Source organism: Myiozetetes cayanensis, unplaced genomic scaffold, assembly GCF_022539395.1.
Source record: "Myiozetetes cayanensis isolate MyiCay16 unplaced genomic scaffold, myiCay2020 scf9, whole genome shotgun sequence".
Classification (NCBI taxonomy): Eukaryota; Metazoa; Chordata; class Aves; order Passeriformes; family Tyrannidae; genus Myiozetetes; species Myiozetetes cayanensis.
In genome coordinates this window covers 14185246-14206494 of record NW_026088185.1, presented here as the reverse complement: position 1 = coordinate 14206494, position 21249 = coordinate 14185246, and the positions used below count along the sequence as shown (strand labels likewise).

The window sequence follows — 21249 nt, the reverse complement described above, 5'->3', positions numbered from 1 at the left end:
TTTTGCATTTAACCTAACTCCTCTCTACCTCTGCAGCCTCCATAGTTTGGAGATGTAACTGGATGCACTTATCCAACTTCCAAGTGGTTGATACTTTTTAAAAAGGAGAAGGCTTTGCAATGGGTTAATATGAACACGTGTGAATTGCTTTAGGCTCTCTTCCTGTTACCCTTGGAGGCCTTGCTATTCATTCTATCCTTACGCTATGCATAGAAAGTTTCCTGAACTTCCTACCCTGCTGCAACCAAGACCATTGGATCCGTTAGATCTATGACCGTGCCGCCCAATAAGGATAAGAAGCGCGAGAAGGAGCTTTCAAATTGCGCGCCATGAACTGATGGGCCTTCAGGGCAGAACGCAGCATTCCATGACAAAAATGTTAAAACAGTTATTTCTCTACACATCTGTGCATAAAGCTTAGAACTGATGGGTTGTGCCTATTTTATATTACTATTAATAGAAGTTATTTTTTGTAACTGAGCTACAAAAACCTAAGATACTTCAGTGGTGCTTTACTTGTAGTCACATAAGAAAAAGACAAGCAGTTGTTACTAGCAAGAACAGCCCAAATAATTGTTTGGGGTTTTTTTTGAGTAATATCGTTCCAATATTAGATCAATAGAAAAGATATATAACAAAGAGCTTTTTTTCTCCAACTGCTTGTTTGTAAGAAGAGGCTTGCAAAAAGTTGAGGAAGTCAACTAAAGAGGTGAAGAAGCATATGCTAGGAGGCAATAAACCCCTGCTCCTGGATTGGAGGTAAAAGTAGTCCTTCAGAGTGTGGGGGAAGGAAAGGAAGGATTGAAAGTTTCAGGTTCTTTCAAAACTACATACATCTGCTGTACTTCTCGTCTTACTTATTTAGCCAGTGGAGAAACAAAAGCTCTAAAGAAGTAATTTGATGGGCTTTTCCTCAGTAGCTTAGGGGATTCTAAATGAAATGATGCAACAGATGTATGAAAATGTTTGTGGTTCCAAAGGCTTAATTTAACATGGCCTCTATTCCCAGGTCTAGAGGCTGCAGGTTACACAATGTAGTTTACTGTTCTGCCCTGCACTTCTTTAAAAACTGGTGATACCACACCAGATATTTCCAAATTTAAGGATTCCATTAGTGCTAGATGGCATCTTTACGTTGCCACGTTTCATCTATAGTATTTCTGAAGATAAATAGATACTGAAAAGAAGTGCTGTATTGTAAAACAGGTCAGTGAGGTCAATAAAGAAGCCAAAGGCAGCTGTGGTGCATGGGATGTAAATGAAGTGGGATAGTATCTGAGGGTGGTTAAACCTCTGCCATCCTGCTGAGCAGTCACAGAAATGCAGAAGGGAACTTGCAATTACAAAACTGAACTTAATTATCTCTTGTCTAACTCATTCAGGCTGTCAGCAACTTTTGGACATGATGGTTTTATCAATGCTGAGTCTTTAAGCCAGTGACCTCAGTTTTTCTGCTTGGATTCTTGCTAATGCCAAGTTTGGATTCTGATCTTATAAAACAGAGTAATTTTCTTTGGAAAATGTATGGAATCATTGCTGGACGGGCTCTACTTCTCTCTTAAATACTTGAATTCACATTTCTTTCTAGGAAAAGTAAGTTTTTTGAGATAGTAAGTTTTGGATAAGTCATAGAAATGTAGAGGTGACAACAGGCAATAGTAGTGGCTTTCCAAATGTTGGGCCTTTGTAATTGAATGGATGTTAATTACTTAGAGACATAAATATGTTAAACCATTTTGTTGCTATATTTCACTAAAGTGGCCTTGAAACTGGCATAACTAATTAATGTAGGATTTACGCAAAATTACAAAGCCTCTGATCACACAAAACTGCTGTTGTATTTTTTTGTGTCACATGTTTCTATCTGCTTTCTTAGTTGCGAAAGAGTTGCTGCAATCATCACAGTATCTGGGATAACTCGTTCAGACATACTTCGGAGAACATTCACGTTGTTCAAGGTGTTGCAGGGGCCTGACCTGGTTTAAGAGCCAAAGGAGCCATGAGATAACTAGCAAGTCTTTGTCTTCCCAGCCCCTCACTGGCACTTTTAAATTTCTCTTCAAATAATGAATAGAGGAGTTTTAAGAGGTTTTTTCCCGGTTCTAGTACTTCTGGCTAGGGTGTCAAATGTTCTATTCTTCAGATTTATTTGCATTTGCAGTATTTTTAAATAATGGCTTATGTTAGGTGCAGAGACTTGTAATCAAACCCTAGGCACAAGTACAAAATACAGTGCTTCATGTTCAGTTTATTACTTGGAGCACTGAGTGTCTTATCTTCTAGTCTTGAATTTCAAGTCCTTGCCCATATTAGTTTAGGGTAGTCACAGATTATTGCAGAGGAATTTACACAGAATTCTTTAGATGTTTTGACCTATTGCATTTTGGACTTACAAAACATTACAGAAATTTTCCAACAACATTGCTCTCAGATTTGAAACAGTGGGATTCACTGGCTAAAATATATAGAAAACAATTTATGCAATTTGCCACCCAGTCTAAAAAAAAAAAAAGTTTTAACTACAAATGTATACAGTAAATTCGGTGCATGCAGTTTAACATAAGGCCAGGAACCTCAGCCTGCAGTTTCAGTCTTGCACCCTTCCTTTAAGGCTCTGCTGTAATTAACCTATGAACAAATTGCCCTCTAGCTCCCCCAGCTGAATCATTACAATGGAAAAGCGAACAGTTAATGGTTTTCCCCAAAGGGCTGACCTGTGTTTGTTCAATATTGATTTCGGTAAGTTTGGCTTTTGATAGCTTGGCTTTTTTATCTCACTTGCATTGCTCATACCCTGCCAGTGATCTCCTTTCAAATAGCCATACTATTCCAAGGAACATGGGACCTTCTGGACCTAGGACTGTTGCAGAAGTATTGAAACAGGTGTCACTTAAAAATGTTTTGGGTAAAAGTCATTTGAGAGATGTAAGAGGAATAAGACCTATCAGATCTATGAAAAGAGAGAGAATTTCTCTGGGCAAGTGAAAGAAAGACCGATGAGGCCCTGACATGTAGGAGCAGAATATCAGAAGGCTTACTGTCTTTGCAGTAGACTTCACAGTTTTCATCAGTTAGCAACAGGACCAGAGGAGTTATTGGAGGATAAAAAGGATCGTGGGAAGCTGTTGGGCATGGAAAACACTGGAGCAAGTTGTATAAAACTGTTTTCTCAGATGACATTGCAAACATCTGTATTATAGTCCTTGAGGCCAAAGCTAGAAGTGGCTTTGTAAGTTGTGACCTTATTTATATGTGATTGTAGTGTTTCTGTGGATGTGTTCAGTGGGGATTATAGCAGAAGTGTATCTTCCAGCTGTGTGATGTACATAGGCTGGGCAATTACTTATTTCTCAGTGACTTTATGACAGCACGTGTTCCTTTTCCCTGAGGCAACCAAGCTGCCATGTCCTCTTGAGCTTATGCAGCGCTGCTCTGTTGCTTGTGCAGAATACTGAATTTTTTCATTTGGTAGAGCTTTTATAATGTCATACCCTGAGCAGGGACTCATCATGGAGTCTGGGATGTCGAGCTCACACTTCTCTCTCCCACAAAGGCCTATAATTTTCAAGGTGGTTGAATACTTGCCAGTCAGAGAAAGAAAGGAGACATAAGGCAGCAGGTCAACAGAGGGCCAAAGTGAGCCTAAATCAACTTATACCGGAGCCAAGGAAAGGGGGAATACAATCCAATGAGCACGAATGGTGGTGATTTTTCTTCTTACAAACCTCTGAAACAGGCACAGGAATGAAGTACTGAGACAAGCCAAACTTCCTCATCTCTCATGTCATCCTTGTCTGGTTCTATTTGATTTACTGATAAAAAGTCTCAGAAAGCCTCTTGAGATTTAAATGTATTACCCTGGTCTTCCCTAATTCTTCCATCTCCTGCAAATGCACATACGAAGCAAGTCCCAAGAAAGTCACTGTCATAAGAGGATGGAATGCAGTGCCAGAAGGGATTTACCAGAAGTACCTTTTGTGATTTAAAGGAGGATAGGACATTACACATGGGAGTGTAATGGAGTTTTGTTTTCTGAGGAGGTTTCAATCAGATTAACATGCTCTATAATTCATGCAGACTATGGAAATGTCTCCCTTAGGAAGTGGGAAGATTTACATGACATAACTCCACAGTTAAATTCCAAAACTAAATTCCAAACTTGCTTCTGAAAAGTGGTATATATTCAGTACATGGAAGTTCACTGACATTAGCCAAGAAGGATACTTTGAAAGTTCATCACTTAATCCTCAGTAATAGAGAACTTGCAGAAAAATCAACTTCTTTTTAGTAGATTTTAGAAGTGCATTTTAATTTGTGCTTGTCTTGGAAGAAGAGCCCACATGTTAATTCCCTAGGTGACCTAGAGGAATTATTAAATTATGGTAATATAAAATCTCTTGGCCCAAAGACAATTGAATTTGATGTTATTGTGAGTACTAAGGTCATTTCCTGTTTACTTGGATTTTGCATACTATTTCCTTGATGTCTTAGGGCAAGGCACGTGCTGGAGGAAGTAGTAAAGAAGAGATGAAGGAGGGTCAGGTGCCTCTTGACCCTGTGAAGAGTGTTGTTTTTGGAAGAAGGTAGAGTACAGTTGTGTGCAGGGTACGTCATCCTTTCTGCAGTGTCGTGAGGTGTTCTGGGTTGCACTATTGGTCTCCCTATCCAAGCAGGGAGAAAGCGTGATGTTTGGAAAAAGTGGAGGGGTAGTGTGGGAGTAGGAGAAAGCAAGGCTCCAGCACTTTCTTCAGACAAATGTCAATGGCTAGGCCTGTCATAAAACAGTAGGGAACAAGCTCTGAAATAAGGATGGTTGTTAGGTCTTACTCCTACAAATGTTTGATGAAGAATTATCTCAATTCCATTAACCTAATATTTTCTATCAAAAAGTCCATGACATCCTAAGTATAAAATCATCTTAGTCAGTGTTGGCTATGAGAATATATGTAGCAAAGCCCACAGTCTCTCATCTTTCTCCTGGTTACTGAATAGATTAGGTGTATCCCTTTATTCTGTTTCCATACTTAATATTGTGCAGTTTTATGTCCTGTAAAGTGAGCAAGTCCACTAAATTAGGAGTGTATTCCTGTAAACTCTCTAATGGATTGGACAATAATAAATTTCAGCTCTGCTGTGAGCAGTTGTTTTGTTTGTTTCTTTGTTTGGTTTGTTTGTTTGTTTTGTTTTGTGGAGAGGGAGGGTGATTAAAGGTTGTTTTCCTCACGAAAACAATGTACCCGTCAGCATTGGTCGCCCCCTTCTGGGTAAACCCCTTAAACCTCAAAAGTTTTGGGTTTACTAGTAACTGAATTGAATCTGGGAAGGTCTTAAAAATTATACAAAAGAACTTGTTCAAATGACATAATATGTTTCCTTATTTTATAGGAAGGTTTTTTCATAAACTGTCATGGTGATGCATAGAAAATACCAATTCAATAATTTGATTAATGCTCAGTCATGCAAACATCTTACAAATGAAAAGTTTTGTATAACTCAGAATAAATATGTAGCCTCTCTTGATCTTTACACTACTTCTTTCCAGAAGAAAGCAAATATTTACTAACTTGGCAATACTGTAGCCTTCTCCCTCTTTTGGGGGGGGGAAGGAGAGGAAAGCGGAGATAGAAGAAATTTTAGTATGTTCTCTAACATTTTTAGAAATTACTCTCCTTAAGAACAAACACAAAAAGCTGCTGCTAAATAATTGCAACAGTGCAAGGAGCACACAGGACATACATATGTAATGATCTGACATCCCCAGTAGACACTGCAGTTATACACCCTTTATTTGACAGCCATTAGCAGTAGAGATTGTCTGCTTCCAGTAGAAACACAGTTGGAGAGATGCTTGCTTTAGGCTAGATTTTAGGTAGCATTCATGGGTATTACTTGTGTTTCTTATGAACTTTTAGGCTGAAGAACACTTACAAAGCCAGCCCTTCACCAAAATTGAATGTAATGTCACTTTCTATCTTCATAATGATCCTCACTGCCAACCTATCTGGCTCAGAGCCAGTATGATCCCTTTGGCTATATGCAATTGTACCTTTGTTCAAAAAAAAAATAAAAAGTCTACATGACCTATGGAAGACAAAGATCACATCCACCAAATCCAAATTCCTGCAATGTCCCCATGGAGTTCTTGGATGCTCCTGTTACCCACCACATGGCTCTTCACCTTGTCCCTCTGCTCAGAGCATTGGTCTTTGTATCCTAGGCAACCCCAGAGGAGAGTCCTGTGGGAAGACTTGTTTGGAAGAGCGTGATAATCAGTGGCTGGGTGTCAGCTTGTCAAGGCAACCAAAAGAAAATGGATCTATCGTTGTATGTATCAACCACTGGATCTGCGTTTCTGTCTGTCAGATTGCATTCACCTTCCTTATGATTCCGTGGCAAATGTCATGTTTGTTTTATATCTACAGGCTTGTGGACATAGATGGAAAAATATATTTTACATGAAAAATGAACACAAGCTTCCACATGGTATTTGTTTTGCCATGTCTTCTGACTTTCGAACTGAACTGAGCAGAAGAATATGCCCCTGCTATATTGGTAAGAGGAATGCTTGGGTCCTTTCGTGGGGAAGGGAGAGATGTATAACTGGATGATGCAGAGTTTGTGAAGAGCCTGTGTGGCTCTGAGCAGGCATTCTGCAGCAAAGATTTGAAGATTGAGTGCTGATGATATGAGCTCAGCTTATGATGCAAATTTATTAGCAAGATCTTTATCACTTCAAGAAAAACTGCTTTCAACAGGCAAAAAATCAATTGAAGCAGGGCATCAGAATTCTTTCTCTCTGAACTGGATCACTGAAGGATATGCCCTTCTCAAAAACAGGCCAGTAGAGGACATCCTCCCTTCCTTTACTCTTGTCATTTGCTTTTTCTGCTCAAGAGAGTCACACAGCAGAGCAACAGAAATACCTGCAAGTGATTGTTGCCATCTGCTCCTTATCCTTTGATACAAAGATGCTGTGGTGCCTCCTCACAGTGCATGTCCTTTTCCTTACTTGCCTTCTGGCGAGGATGCTGCTGTGGCATGAGACCTTCACTGGTTCTTCCTCTGAGGACCTCAGGAGCAGAGTAAGAGTCATGACTTGAAGATATCAGATGACTCTATCCATGCCTTCCATGCCTTCCCTTTCTCTACTTCCCATCCAGGAGAACAATCTCATGACCCTGTTCCTTGCCAATGCAAGGATCAGCTGACAATCTGGCCTTACTGTGCAGACAGAGTATTGCCATCAAATGTCCCACTGCTGGCTTTGGAGACTGTTGCATGTGTTGGTGAAATCATACTTTTATCTTCAGAGACTTTAAGTGTACAGATCCGTGCAGGAGATGAAGGGAACCCTGGTGGAAGGCAGTTAGCAAAGAATTACAGGAAAACAGAGCTGGGAGAGAGTGTTGGATGTAAATAGAACTGCTAAGGATGGTAGATACCAATATGTCTAAGACAGCCATAACACAAGCCCTTCATGTCACTAGGGGAGCATCAGGGCAACTCCTATGAAGATACATAAACCTGTCAGTCAGACTATGGGCTCATGTAAATTTCAGAGTGGAGGAGTTAAGTTTATCCAGATGTGGTGCTCAAACTATTAGTGCTGTTTCATTCACTTTTAAAAGAAAGGTATAGTCTTTAAAGTCACAGTATTTCAAAGGCAAGTGTGATCAAGTGATACATAGTGCTTTGAGTTTGTTACAATACTATATTGCAGCTAAAGGCTATATAGTGGAAACCAGTGGTTTTAGTTTTCTTACACAACTGAAAACCAACTTCTTTTTTTTGGAGGGGGTGGCGGGGGGAGGTGCTGGGGAGGTTTTTGTTTTCTACGTTGTTTCAACTGCTGTAGAAGACCTGGTAAAAAAGTGTGAAACTACATGTTTCTCATGCTTTTTAATATTCTTGCCCATTTACAGATTTTGCACGAAAGTTTGGAGAAAACTATGGGTCATGCCAGGCTGGAATTTCTAGTTTTTATATTGAGGTGTGTGTTAAAGATACCAAACTTCTCTCTATTTATTTACTTATTTATATGTATACATATATAAAAGTGTATCTGTAAATGCAAATATCAACACTGTCTTTTACTGTGGGAGGGAAAAATCACTTTTCTAATTTCTTTTAAATTGAATGTTGTTAAGATTTACATGATAATTCCCAAATAAGACTTTTACTTTTTATTCGCAAGAATACTTTTATATTGTACTAAATCCAAAATTACTTTTCATTGGAAAAAGAGCATGAATACAGCAGAGCATGAAGTTTTATTATTCTCTTTAGTCTGTTTGATGTAATATTAATATTCAGTGCTTACATTCTTGCTTTACAGAGTCATATTCTATATTATTCAATCTCCATTCCACCCTAAGATTATAATTTAAAAAAAACTCTTTTGAGAAGAGAATATCCTAGTTTATTACTCTGTTTTTTTGTTACAGCTCAAAGCTTTTAATAACTGTATTTTTAGAAAGTCTGGAAAATATTTTCTGTAATCTAGTGGTGAACCCCAGCACTGAGCCAGATACATCTCCAGTAACATTTCGTAGAATTCAAAGGAGATCTAAAGAAAAGCATTTGATTTGTTTTGCTTATTTTCATGAATATTTATATGTCAATAACATGGCTCTGTTTTACTTTTCTTTTAGGACTTAATTATAATGGGAGCCCCTGGATCATTTTATTGGACAGGTTCTGTTTTTGTATACAATACAACTGCGAATACAATCCATGCGTACACAGATTCAAATAACCAAGTGAAATTTGGCAGTTATCTAGGTATTTAAAATATTTTATACTTTACAAAAACATAAGCTAAATAACTGGTCTTGAAGTGAGTGCACAGTGATTTTCAGTGCTTTCATTATTAATCCCAGAAGTGACAGTTGTAAAAATGTATTCTGATTTTGTTAAATATTATTTTAAGACTTCCTCTCTGCTCTTTCTACAAGGAAACTTCTCAAACACTGGATTTCTGTTATTATCATCTCTCCACTGAATTTTAATCATCTCTTGATTTAGAAGGTAGAGATGTGCTTATGCTTAGTAATGGTTTGCACTTCACTCTTAACTCTGAAATGCTGCTTTCATAGAAAAAGGGCTTTCATAGAAAAAGACAATGATTTCACATATAACAGAAATATGGAAAGTTTGTTACAGTGAAAGCTGCAAGCAAGTCTTAATTGCATTGTCAATAAGGGGAAGTATGCTATGATCTTTAGAGACAAACTTGCCTGCAATTGTGATTTTTTATTTTTTATTTCAACCCTATCTCGGTCTGGATACGTGGAAGGGCAAATTTTGTCTATCAATGTCTGCAAAGAAGGCCATGAGATTCCTACTCATGTACCTATATCCAAGTAATTAGCTGAATTTAGTGCTACCATTTGGAAAGGTTTATGCCAAAAACCATCAGCAGCTTCAGTCTTCTCACTACACACTCAGAAAAGCTCATCTGTTGTTCCCAAACTCCTGAGCAAGGGTATTTTTGCTTGTGACCATTGCATTTTCCCATTCATAGATCCGGTTCCCGTGGATAAACATTTCCTGTTTCTAATTCCACTCCTTTGACAATAGGAAGTAGACATATGTTATGAAATAGCTATTATGAAATACAGAATGGCTAACTAACACTTCAGAATTCAGTACTGAGCCTTGCAAAGGCTGCCGATGGACCCTGCAGGAAAGACAAACAAAAGAGATGCTGGGTGGTAAAAGGTAATCAGACATGCAGATCGGTAGGGTCAACCAGTAACATTTCTAACCTTTCAGAGGACAAATAAAAAAACTTCAGAGAATGCTTCCTTCAGCTTTCCAGTAACAGCAGAAAAAGTACTGCACCTGTCAGGGGGGAAAAACTCATTCTGGATTTCTGCTCCTACAAGTATGAGAATTTCTGTAATGAATGAGTCAAATCATTGATAGCCAGAAGCCGGATACAGGCAAATGGGTAAAGGCTTGTATAAGGACTGTGCTGGGGAGAGTGTAGGGAAGGCCTTTATGCACATTTATGGTCTCTTCTAGTTTCCTTTGCTATCCAGGACCTGAAATCAGCTGGAGTTTGTTTCACAAATCTCTAGTGACCTGGTACACATTGGCTCGGCAGAGCCCTGTGTCTTCTAAACTTGGCCTTTCTACAGGGAAGTGAAGAAATGAGCCATTAGCTCATCTGTGTGTCTCTACAGTAGCAGCTGTGATAAACCTTAAATTCTGCATTGTTTCATGCTCCTTAAACCTCTGCTTTGTTCCCTTATAATAATACATAATGTGATTTAAAGAACATAAAGGTACCTACCTTCCCCTCCCTCAGCTTCTGCTCTGTTCCATCTTTGTAATTATTGAAGGCAAAAATCTTTTCAGGGCTAATTCTCTTACCAAAATTATCTTTTTTAAAGTCTGAGTTTGCTTCTCCCTTAAGTAATGAATAAAAATATCCCTGCCAAGTGGTGGAATAATATTGTGACAAAAGTGTAATTCAAGCACATGACTAGACATATCTTATCTACTTATCTACTTATCTACTTACTCTGTCCTTCTTCTGACAAGGACTGAGAAGTCGACGTCTTTATTTACATGTTTTTCATTGAACTCTCAAAAAGTAATAATTAAGAAACTAGAGACTGTAGGAAGTGAAAAAGCATCATAACATTTTCCATAAGTTGGAGGAAATAAAGCTGTTTATGTACCAGACAACTGAAAGAAAGAAGAAAGTTAGAAAGAGAAGCTGGTAATACATAACTCTTGGTAGTATTTCCTTGACTACTTCGGAGTATCTTGGAGATTAATAACTGATGTCTTTAAAAGGAACTATGTAAGTCAGTCTTAACAAACTGCCTTAAAGAAAACACAGAGTAAAAGACAGTTTCTTTTAGGAATCTGAGAATGGCAAATAACATTACCATTACTAAGTTTGTCAGAAAAGATGAGAGAATTCTGGAGCTGAAAGTAAAATTTCATTTATCTATGCCCTTAAAGGGTCAATTATGTGATTTTTCCCTCCCCCACCAAACATTTTAATACCATTAAATAAAAGTGAGGACTATGTGATTACTGGGGTTTTTTTGTCTGTTTGGTGCTTTTTTTTTCAAATTCTTAAGAATTACCAATGTTTACACTTCAACAAATCCAAAATAACTAGAAAATAAGTGTCAGAGGAGGTAAATTAAGGTTCATCCGTTTCAGCTTAATTTTTTGTTAAATAAATAAAAACTAGGTGTTGACCTTTAAATGATAAATTGCTTTGTTCACCTTTTTTAACTTAAAAAAATGAAAAGAAAATGATGGCTTAATGAGAACTTGAATTCTGTACAGTTATCTTCACAGATGAAGATTCAAGGCTTGTTCTCATCTGATCCAAGATGATTTTCCAGTTTCTCTGCATGCTGTGAAAATCAGCAGTCATTCAGTAAATGCAAGAGTAGCAGAATATGTTAACTGTCTTCCCAGTTTCAACTTATCTGTAATGTATTCTGGAAAGAGTAAGGATAACTTGTGCAGCTACAGGTTAAGGCATTAAGCCTTCATTTTGCAATTCCATGTCTGGATGTCTGCACCAAAATATGGTCCTGTTTAGAATCTGTCTACACATACAGCGATGCTTTGTTACCTAGATTCATTTACAAAAGCTGATGTAATGTTTTCTTAATACATAATCAGGCTGTTGCTCCACTTTGTTCCTGACATTTCCCTGTGTATGTCCACAGTGCTGTGTGTGTGTGTATGTGCACATGCATAGAAGTAGCACTACATATAATTTTGCTGCAGTCCAGTTACGATAGCCAGAGTAACAATTGAATCAAGTGTTTCCACCATGCAGTGAATGGACTTTTGGTCGTTTTTATTTGTATTACAATATGGACTCAATGAACAATTGCAGAATATGCAATAAAAGAAGGTGTTTGCAATTTACTGGATTTTAAAGTATGGCAGATAATTGAGTTCCTGGGGGAAAAAAAAAAGTCTTTCTGGCACTTGTTTCTGCTTGCTGAAACATAATGTTTGTATTAACCTTTTGCTTCCATTTCAAAAACTTTCTTTTCTGTTTTCGTTGCTAACTTAGATGAGGTCCGAATGTCAGACTCACAATGATCTGTGGTGTTGACAGCTTTTATGTGGCATGCTCCCACTTTTTTTTCTCTATGTAGCATTTCCAGTACTGAACAGTGCATTTCTAATTTACAGGATATGCTGTTGGAGCTGGACATTTTCTGACACCAGCCAGTACAGAAGTAATTGGAGGGGCTCCCCAACAGGAGCAGACTGGTAAAGTAAGGGATTGTCTATACTATTGGTTTGAAGAATATAGCCCCACAAAACCACACGTGATTTTTCAACTTAGATTAATATATTAGAGATAAGTATCCAATAGGTATGACTTCACCCTGGGAGAAAAGTTAAAAGAAGGAATTAGGGTAAACAGTCTAGATAACATTGTTGTGAACTATGGTGTTAAAGAAAGATACAGATAGGAAATAGTAAATAGCTGTATCTTGTGATACTGTGTTTTGCTTTGGTGATTCTCTAGCACATGCTGTAGAGAAAGCAGAGGAAAATATTTCAGATTACAGTTTGCTGAACTTCACTTGTATTTTCTTTTCATTTTAGGCCTACATTTTTAGCATTGAGAGGCAACTAAACATTCTATTTGAATTAAGAGGTAAAAAGGTAAATATTTCATACTACTTTTCTGCACCTTATAACTTTGAGCACGTCTTCATCAAAATTCAAAAATAGTAATGATTTCTTGCTTGTACACAGCTTGGTTCTTACTTTGGAGCTGCAGTTTGTGCTGTGGACCTGAATTCAGATGGCTTCTCAGACTTGCTAGTTGGTGCTCCAATGCAAAGTACCATCAGAGAAGAAGGAAGAGTTTATGTCTATATTAATTCAGGTTCTGTAAGTATTTTCTCCTAGAAACACATGGCAACACAGCCATTTTAATATAAGAGGCTAAGAAGAGATTTCCTCTCTATTATCATACAATATTTCAAGATACAAGAAGAACAACTGTAGAACTGTGATGACAACCCCAGCAGGAGTGTGTAGCGTACCCTGTAGGCCAGCGGTGTCACTTACAATAGTGTTAGAACTGAAGACAGGCTGGGTTTGTTTCCAGTAGCTTCAGGGGGTGACAGCCTGCCCCTGTAGCCCCTTTGCAAGCTCTCCTACATTACTGTGCTTCCACTGAACTGGCATGTGAAGAGCAACTTTTTAAGTGCTTTAGAAACAGACAAAGAATGAAAAATTTGCATGCAGTTTCTGGTACTAGGCAGGAAAGAGACTGTGTGATGCATGCTCTGGTAGTCCTCAGTTTTGCACCTAAAGTAACTGGACAGATCATGCATTAGAATTAACTGCTTCTTAGTCTTTCTAAGAGTTTAGAAATGACAGTGTAATCACTATTTTTGTGTGCTTTTGAATTTGTCTAGGTTTACAAATTATATCTTCGTGTCTTATTTCCCTTCCTTTTCATGCTAGTATGTATTTACTCTCTTATGCTTGCTATTAGCATTTTCTTAACTTTTTCTTACAGAGAACTAAGTCACTGCAGAATACCAAAAACTCACAAAGGCACATACAATGGCTCTGAAGCAGCTGCTGTCTACCACTTTTTTAGCACACACAGTTTTCTCAGAGCAGTAAGGCCCTGTATTCTGATATAAGCTTGCTGCTGTTAACAGGTGCTTGCTGTGGGAACACATTGATGGTCTCTTTCTTAAAGAGCAACTTATTCATTTACACCAAATACTTGTGAAATATCTTTGATGGTGCTTGCTTCTACACCAAGGAGTTTGTAGGATGATATATTGGTATCCAAGGCAGTTTTAACACTTTGAGTAATATTCCGTGTCACCTGGAAGATGCTCTGTTAATGTGCCATTGACTCTGATTTCCTTCAGGAAGCAAAGATGGTTGAACTGAACGTAGAGCTCAGTGGGAGTGACTCATATGCAGCGAGATTTGGAGAGGCCATAGCCAATCTAGGAGACATAGATAATGATGGTTTTGAAGGTAAGAATACAAAGAAAACCCCTTGGTTTTCATTCTCCTAGATCAGTGGACTGTCATGATAGACAGGAGGATTTTGGAAGTCTAAGAATAATTTTGGGTTGGGGCTTGACCTTTTCTTTCTGATTTAAAATATGGCTGCTTCACAGTCAATGAGCTGTAATACCAAGGATTAGGTTCTGTCTCTTTAATGAAGAGCATGAACATAAGGTGATAACAGTCTGTTACTTTTGGTGCTGGACCTCAAAACTAATCCTGTTTTAGCTGAGACAAAGGTTAGGGAACAATTTGGCAATTTTGTAACATCATAAATAAAAATTATATATTGAGTCTAGGTCTACTTCTGTGCCACCCATAGATACTAAATATATGGGGATATTGAAAACAACCTTCAAGCTGGGAGACTATTGTGGAACTACTTCCCAGTTAGGATCTCAGGTGACTCATGAATTGCCTAGTATGTGCCCCCAGTGAATGGAAAACAAAGGGAAGGACATAAATGACCATGCCCCAGTACTGAATTCATAGTTTTATATACAAGTTTCACATTTTGCCCTAAAACATTTGCTTACTACGAAAGAAAACTGAATCCCAATGTAGGACTGGGGAACAGAAAAGTAAAATCAAATCAATAGCAGCATAGCAAAGCAGATGTATGACACAGAATATAATGTAAAATGGGCATCCTAAAACTGCAGGGGAGGAGGGGCAAACAAGTCGATAAGGTTTTGAAGGGAGCAAAAACATTGAAAATAAAAAGTAGAAGTAATGTTGAGAGTGGCAGTAGAAAAAGAAATTTTGTGAAAAAAAAGCTGGAAGCAAAATATGAAGAGAAATTGGGTGCTAGAAACCATTATTCTGTAGTCAGTAATAAAAAAGAAGAGCAGAACAAGCTTCTTCAATGATCTAAACCATCAGTATCAGTCCTGTGAAGATAATGGGTGTGTGCTGCTGTAGAATCTGACCTCATCAAGAACATGTATGTTATTTTAATAGGCACAAGTTGACTGTACTAGTTTCATCACACCAGTAGAGAGACATAACATATTTTGTGTGTTTTAGTTGCCACAGTATGGATTCAGTCAATGTAGATTCAGTCAGAGAAGTGTTCAGTAAAACCAAATAGTCAGAGCTTTGATTTTCTTGCGATTTTGGTTTGGTACAGTCTGCAGTATTTTTGATTTGCAGATAGTTCAGTTTTCCTTATTTTTAAATGCAAACTCACAGTTATTAATAGTGACTTTCAAGATGGTGTAATTCATCTCCCACTCCCTCCACTCTTTGGTCAACAACCTCTGGCTCTTTGAACCATGGGAGTTTTTGGTAAGGGCTGTTGAGGTGGATTGGTGGGTGGCTAGGTTCATTCAGTTTGTTATGAATTGCCACACCACTCTGGGATTAAATCATCTAGGCATAAAATATATCCCTTTTTACAAACCAGCTACCTTCACTTCCTGCCTAAATGCCTTTCCAAGCCTGTTATCAACTATTGTGGACATTTCATGAAAAAATAAATGATTCATTTCAGACAGCGTAACAAGAGTACTTCTTGTGTTTCAGTGATTTAATGCATATGGGAAGACCAGGAAAATCATCACAGTTCCATGAATACAAGGCTTTTTTTTTTTCTTTTTTTTAAAGACCGTCATAATTTTGGCTATTTTCATGGTAACCTTTTAACTTCTTAAGGGTCAAAATAAGTATTGCTAGAAACAGACTTTGACTTCAACAAAATAGCTGTATTTGACCCTTGTTTCCAGAAACACAGCAATTCAAGTAGAGTCAGACGACTGAGCTGCTCTGTACTGTTTCTGTTTGCTTTATGTCAGTGTTCAGCACTGCTTTTGAATTCAGTCAGGTAAATTTGGTCTGGCATTGCATGCATCATGATTTGCATTCCTTTAACCATTCCTTGTTCATATTTCCTAGTTAGCTGATCATTGCTAAATTGTTTTTCCACAGATGTGGCAATTGGGGCTCCACAAGAAGATAATCTAAAAGGGGCTATTTATATTTACAATGGCAGGGAAGATGGAATAACACCATCATTTTCACAGGTATGCTTTTTCAATGAAAAATAATCATTCCAGAAAAAAAAGTAAGTTTAAATCTGAGAGGGTTTTCCCTTTAACACCGTGACCACCTGAAGTACTGTTAAAGACTTCAGAAAATTTTTACATAATCTGTAATTTCCAGTCATAATATAACTTGTACTCTAAGACAGAAATAAATTGGGTTTGGGGCTTTAGACAGGGTTTAGTGGATTTAACATTTGCAGGAATTGAGGGAGCACGTAATTGCCTTCATCAGTTGGTTGGGATAACATTGTAGCTCAGAGATTAGCTTTCCAAGAATAATTTTCTCTTTTACCTTTTCCTTCTCAGAGAATACAAGGACATCAAGTCAGTAATTCTTTAAGCATGTTTGGACAATCCATAGCAAGTGGCATTGACACAGATAACAATGGATATCAAGGTAAATTAAACAATTTTTTTTATTTATTTTTCATTTTTAAAAGAGTAGAAATTCATGGGGAACAACCCTACTGTGCTACTTGATACTTTTAACGGAAGCAACATCTGTTATTAAGACAACATGTCACATCTTGTATTTTGGAAGGAAAAGAAGAGGTAAAACTGAGGCCAAGCAGTCAGTTTTCACGGTCATCTAACTATTATTTAAGGACTGAGAACAATGCAATAGTAAGATCACAGTGCACAAGCAGAAGAAAAACATAATTTTTACTTTTAAAGCAACTATGTCATCTGCTAATGTCACAATGAGCTGGTTTGGGCACTAGACGGCATGTTTCTTGTGCAGATTAGTGTGCCAACCTAAATATATTACTGGCCTTCACATGGTCTGGATTTTGCCAGGAGTGATGAGCTCCTTGACTCTGTGTGAACAACACACGAACCCCTCTTAGGGCTCACGGCACTGAATAAGACCCATGTGGAGTTGTTGTGGGCACAACGTGGTAGTGTTAATTTGGTGTAAAACAAGTTAGCTGTTTCCAAGTATACATTAATTGCTTTATACATACCATCAAAATATTTTAACATTTTGCAGATTGGTGTCACATCAGGTCGAGTATGTCTGTCCTGCCCCTGTGGATGTAAAAGCACAAAGTTACGTGAACTGCATGATGTATGCTCTGGCACTGCCCATAGAAATGTTACCCAGGTTAATTTGTAATGCTGGGCTAAAAGATAGTTTACAAGTAGTTTGCTCTCAGGTCACCTGTTGTTTACTGATTTGCAAGTCATATCCTCAGATCCTTGTATCATTTAGAGTCATCTGACAATTCACTTTTGCTACCTCATTTGATAGGTGTGTGTATATATATATATACTGTGTGTATTTCTTTCCTTAGTACATTAATAGGTTTGAGTTAGTTTGGAATAAATTAAATAATTTTTTTCTCTTTCTCTCGATGTATGATTTCATTCATACAATACACATAAGCAATTCATTTTGTTATATATATGTATAACTATATATGTGTGTTTGTACAGCAATATTGAATATCTGGATTAGAAAAAGGCGAGTGCCTCCTTTTTAGCTGAATTGTCCTTCAGTATCAGCCACTTAAATATGGAATAGAAATCCAGTCATAACATTATCAATATCTGCAAGTCCAGCAAATGAGCATGCAGTGTTAATGGACAGTGGAAAAGTGTTTCAGGAATTGTTTTGTAGACCTTTGAATACCAGCATATCCCTTCCAATAAATAAAGGGCAAAAGGTGTTTTAATGCTGACCAAAAGGTGAAAATGCTATAAAATGCTAGTACCTTAGAAGTAATTCTTCTTGACAAATTATTCTTATTGATACATTGTTTTGTACAGATGTAGCAGTTGGTGCATTTTTCTCCGATTCTGCTGTGGTGCTGAGGTGAGATTGCTGTGTTTCAGTGCTTTTGAAGACCATACAATTTAACTCTATTTTTTAGTGCAGTTCAATAAAACTCAGTAGTATAATTTAACCTCATTATATTCTTCTTGATGTCTTGAACTTCAGTCATTAGGCTCTAGAGTGCTCTACAAAAACATTTAAGTAAACACCTTGAAGAAAATGAAAATATTGTTCTGAAACCTCTTGAAGCAACAAATAATACGTATACAACTATTTGAAACTATCTAAGAAATGCCGATAGCTTAAAAATGATGATTCTAAAATATAAAAATAGCTTGTCAGAAATGGTTAGTTTTGCACAGATTGTGTAAGCTATTTCTGAATATTATTTGTGAGCATTTACTCTTTTCTGTTCTTAGAACAAAACCAGTGATAATTGTTGAAGCTTCTTTAAAACATCCTAATTCAATAAATCGAACTAATTTAAACTGCATGGAAAATGACCAGCCTGCCACCTGCATGAATTTGAAGATATGCTTTAGCTATAGAGGACGAGAGGTACCTGGTTATATTGGTAAGCTACTGGGAAAAAAAAAATCCAGTATATGTATTCAATATAAATGCACCTGTTTCCATAACAATGCTCCTGGTATTTAGTAGACTATTCATCTGAGTTCAGAATGAAATGAAAAGTTGATAACATGGATACCTTTTTTATCTCATGATTCCCCCATACCATCAAGCCATTACACTTCTGTCCAATTTAGAGTAACAGCACATCCCTACCAGGACTTTCTTAGTTCCATGGCTAAGGAGAGACATTCATGTTAAAATGGTGATATTTAGATGTCCTCTAAAAGCACTCCTCTCAGGCATGGACCAAACCACATGGGACTGCTGTGGGATGCAGTCTTCCACTTAGCAATAGGAGAAGACAATTTCTTCCTAAAGCAGCTCAAGCACCTGATCATACCATTGTGGAACATTATACAAAAGAGAGGGAGTCCCACCAAAATTACTGAAAAATATGTCTTGTATTGTATTTTATATAATGCCTGTTTTGCTTTTGACAGAAACCAGTATTGCTTGAAGCAATATCTATCAGAAGGAATATTCATGGTGAATTTATTTAAGATAATTTACGGTCTAAATTTGACTATTGCCTGGGTGCTTTTAACCTACTTGTCATGTGCTATTTGTAAACTGCAAACAGCCCTGCAAATACATGGTATATAAAATTAAATTGTTTAACTCTTCTGTGTGAGAATATCCTTTAGGAACACATTACAGAGAACATATTGCAATGATGAACTGTAAAGTTGCAAGTCCAGATTTTTTGAAATTCATACTCATTTTGCAAGATGAACAGTCAGACTGGATCACCCTTGGTGGACTTGGACATGAGACTCTTCAACTTCAGTTAAAAAAACTAGGAGAAATTGTAGATAATCTAACTCATCTTTTGGCAAAGATTAAGTAAAAGATCAGTAATGCTCTGAAATTCATTTGCAATTTGCTATCATAGCAATCTGTGCTAACTTAGATAGAAAAACCTGTGAAGTTCCACAACATTTGTCAGTGTTTGTTTACCTATCAGTTTGTTGTAATTTGTCAAGTAACTGAAGTGGGTTTTCTTTAAATAGATTCTGGTAGAAAGCTATAAATATATATGATAAATTATATAAAATAAAAAATGATAAAACTATCCCTGATGTAAAAGCATGTATCAGAGAACAGTCACAAAGCAATCAATTTTCAAAGTACTAGAAGCCTTCATTAGGTATGGATTTATGTCAGATCATTTTTAAGCAGAGCATTTTAAAATGGATGTTACAGAATATCCTTGAGGAAATGAGTCAGAAGACATAATTTCTGTCATAAATTCATGAAAATCAAAACACCTAAAGATTTTACAACCTTTATTTTCCCTGGGTTTTATTTTGCAGTATTGCTTTATAATCTGAGTGTTGACGTGACCAGAAAAGAGGATACACAAGCAAGGTTCTATTTTTCCTCCAATGGAACATCTGATACAATCTCAGGAAAAGTAAAGATTTACAGCAAGAATACTGCCTGCAAAGATCATCCAGCATTTATGAGGGTAATGTAATTTTCAGTGTATATTGTCCTGTAAATCCTTTGGTCTCCTTTGAAAAGCACACCTGCTGCAAAGAAACCTATTTTGTTTGCAATCGCATCACATCATTTTGAATGTGAAATATTTGTGTTCATAACTTCCACAGTTATTATATACTAATTCTGATGCTTTCTCAGCTTTCTGTAGAGAAGTCAGCAGGTCTGCCATCTCTTATGCTTGTGAGACCATGCAGAATAATAATAATCACAGTGATGAAGTAGGACATGAGCAGTCTTGACATTTTTCACCATTTGTTATGAATGACAGATCATAGAGTGAGGCTGGTTTGGAGCAACCAAGAAGATGCAGTGTAACATGTACATTCTGAACATTTCTGATGGAACTTTCCAATGAGCTCCTAAGTGCAAAATCTTAAAACTTGTGGTTTTTATTTTGATTTGTAACTGTTTCAAAGAACACATGTATGGTCTTGCTCCCGTTTTTACTGTGAGAAATTAAGGTAGACTCAGCTAATAAGAAAAGAGCCCATCCCTAATCCATAGGAACTGAAATGAAGGCAATTGCTAGAAAAGAGGTTCAAGGTTTATAGTGTGGTCTGTTTTGTGAATTTGTTGTAAGGAGCCAAAGGCTAGCAGGGTGTGAAGAAGAGCACTTGCTTGAGGTCGTTTGATCTTTTTCTCCAAGGGATGCAGCACTCGCTGAGGGGAACATTCACATAAGCTAAAGATGGAAATGGAGCAGGAAGAGCACTCATGACAGTTTCGTTAATGAATTTAGATCTGAACAATATGGAGAATGTGCACTGTGCTGAAAAAATTATCTCTCTATTCATCTGCTTACAAATGTGGAAGCCTGCACAGATACGTCTCTCTCCTGGATGAGTTTTGTAGTGAATACAGTTACTGTTCTCCGTCTCAAGATGTAGAGGCAACTTTGTTGTAGAAGAAATCTGCTGGTAGAAATGCTTCAGAAGAGAAGCCACTGAGGTAGAAGTGCTGCCACAGCACTGGGTGTTGAGCAGGAGGCTGTTGGAGACCTGCAGGGTGTCAGCTGGCCAGGGAGGCCTGTACCCAACCAGTAACAGAGATGGCACAGCTGCTGAGCAGCAGGAAGCTGGCTGTTGGTTTCAGAAGTAGAGTTTGATTCAACAGCAACCATCCTTTCAAACTGAGTATGGTACTGACTTAGATATAGGTTATTAAGAATCTAGTCAGGAAGATCTTAACTGCAAAGTAGTCTCGAAGTCACTGTTACCCTGGAGGGATTGAATGTCGTATTCATGCTTG

At 37.5% G+C, this 21249-nt stretch overlaps 1 protein-coding gene across 1 annotated transcript in view; it reads left to right on the top strand.

Annotated features, from left to right (window-relative positions):
* Positions 1 to 21249, top strand: part of ITGA4 (integrin subunit alpha 4) — a 36732-nt gene that overhangs the window by 993 nt on the left and 14490 nt on the right. The window contains exons 3-15 of the mRNA XM_050339525.1: positions 6218 to 6324; positions 6423 to 6552; positions 7923 to 7990; positions 8652 to 8781; positions 12184 to 12269; positions 12607 to 12666; positions 12760 to 12897; positions 13902 to 14013; positions 15973 to 16067; positions 16395 to 16485; positions 17859 to 17904; positions 18285 to 18439; positions 19812 to 19966. Of these exons, the coding sequence (XP_050195482.1) occupies positions 6218 to 6324; positions 6423 to 6552; positions 7923 to 7990; positions 8652 to 8781; positions 12184 to 12269; positions 12607 to 12666; positions 12760 to 12897; positions 13902 to 14013; positions 15973 to 16067; positions 16395 to 16485; positions 17859 to 17904; positions 18285 to 18439; positions 19812 to 19966 (1373 nt within the window). The remainder of the gene's footprint in view (positions 1 to 6217; positions 6325 to 6422; positions 6553 to 7922; positions 7991 to 8651; positions 8782 to 12183; positions 12270 to 12606; positions 12667 to 12759; positions 12898 to 13901; positions 14014 to 15972; positions 16068 to 16394; positions 16486 to 17858; positions 17905 to 18284; positions 18440 to 19811; positions 19967 to 21249) is intronic.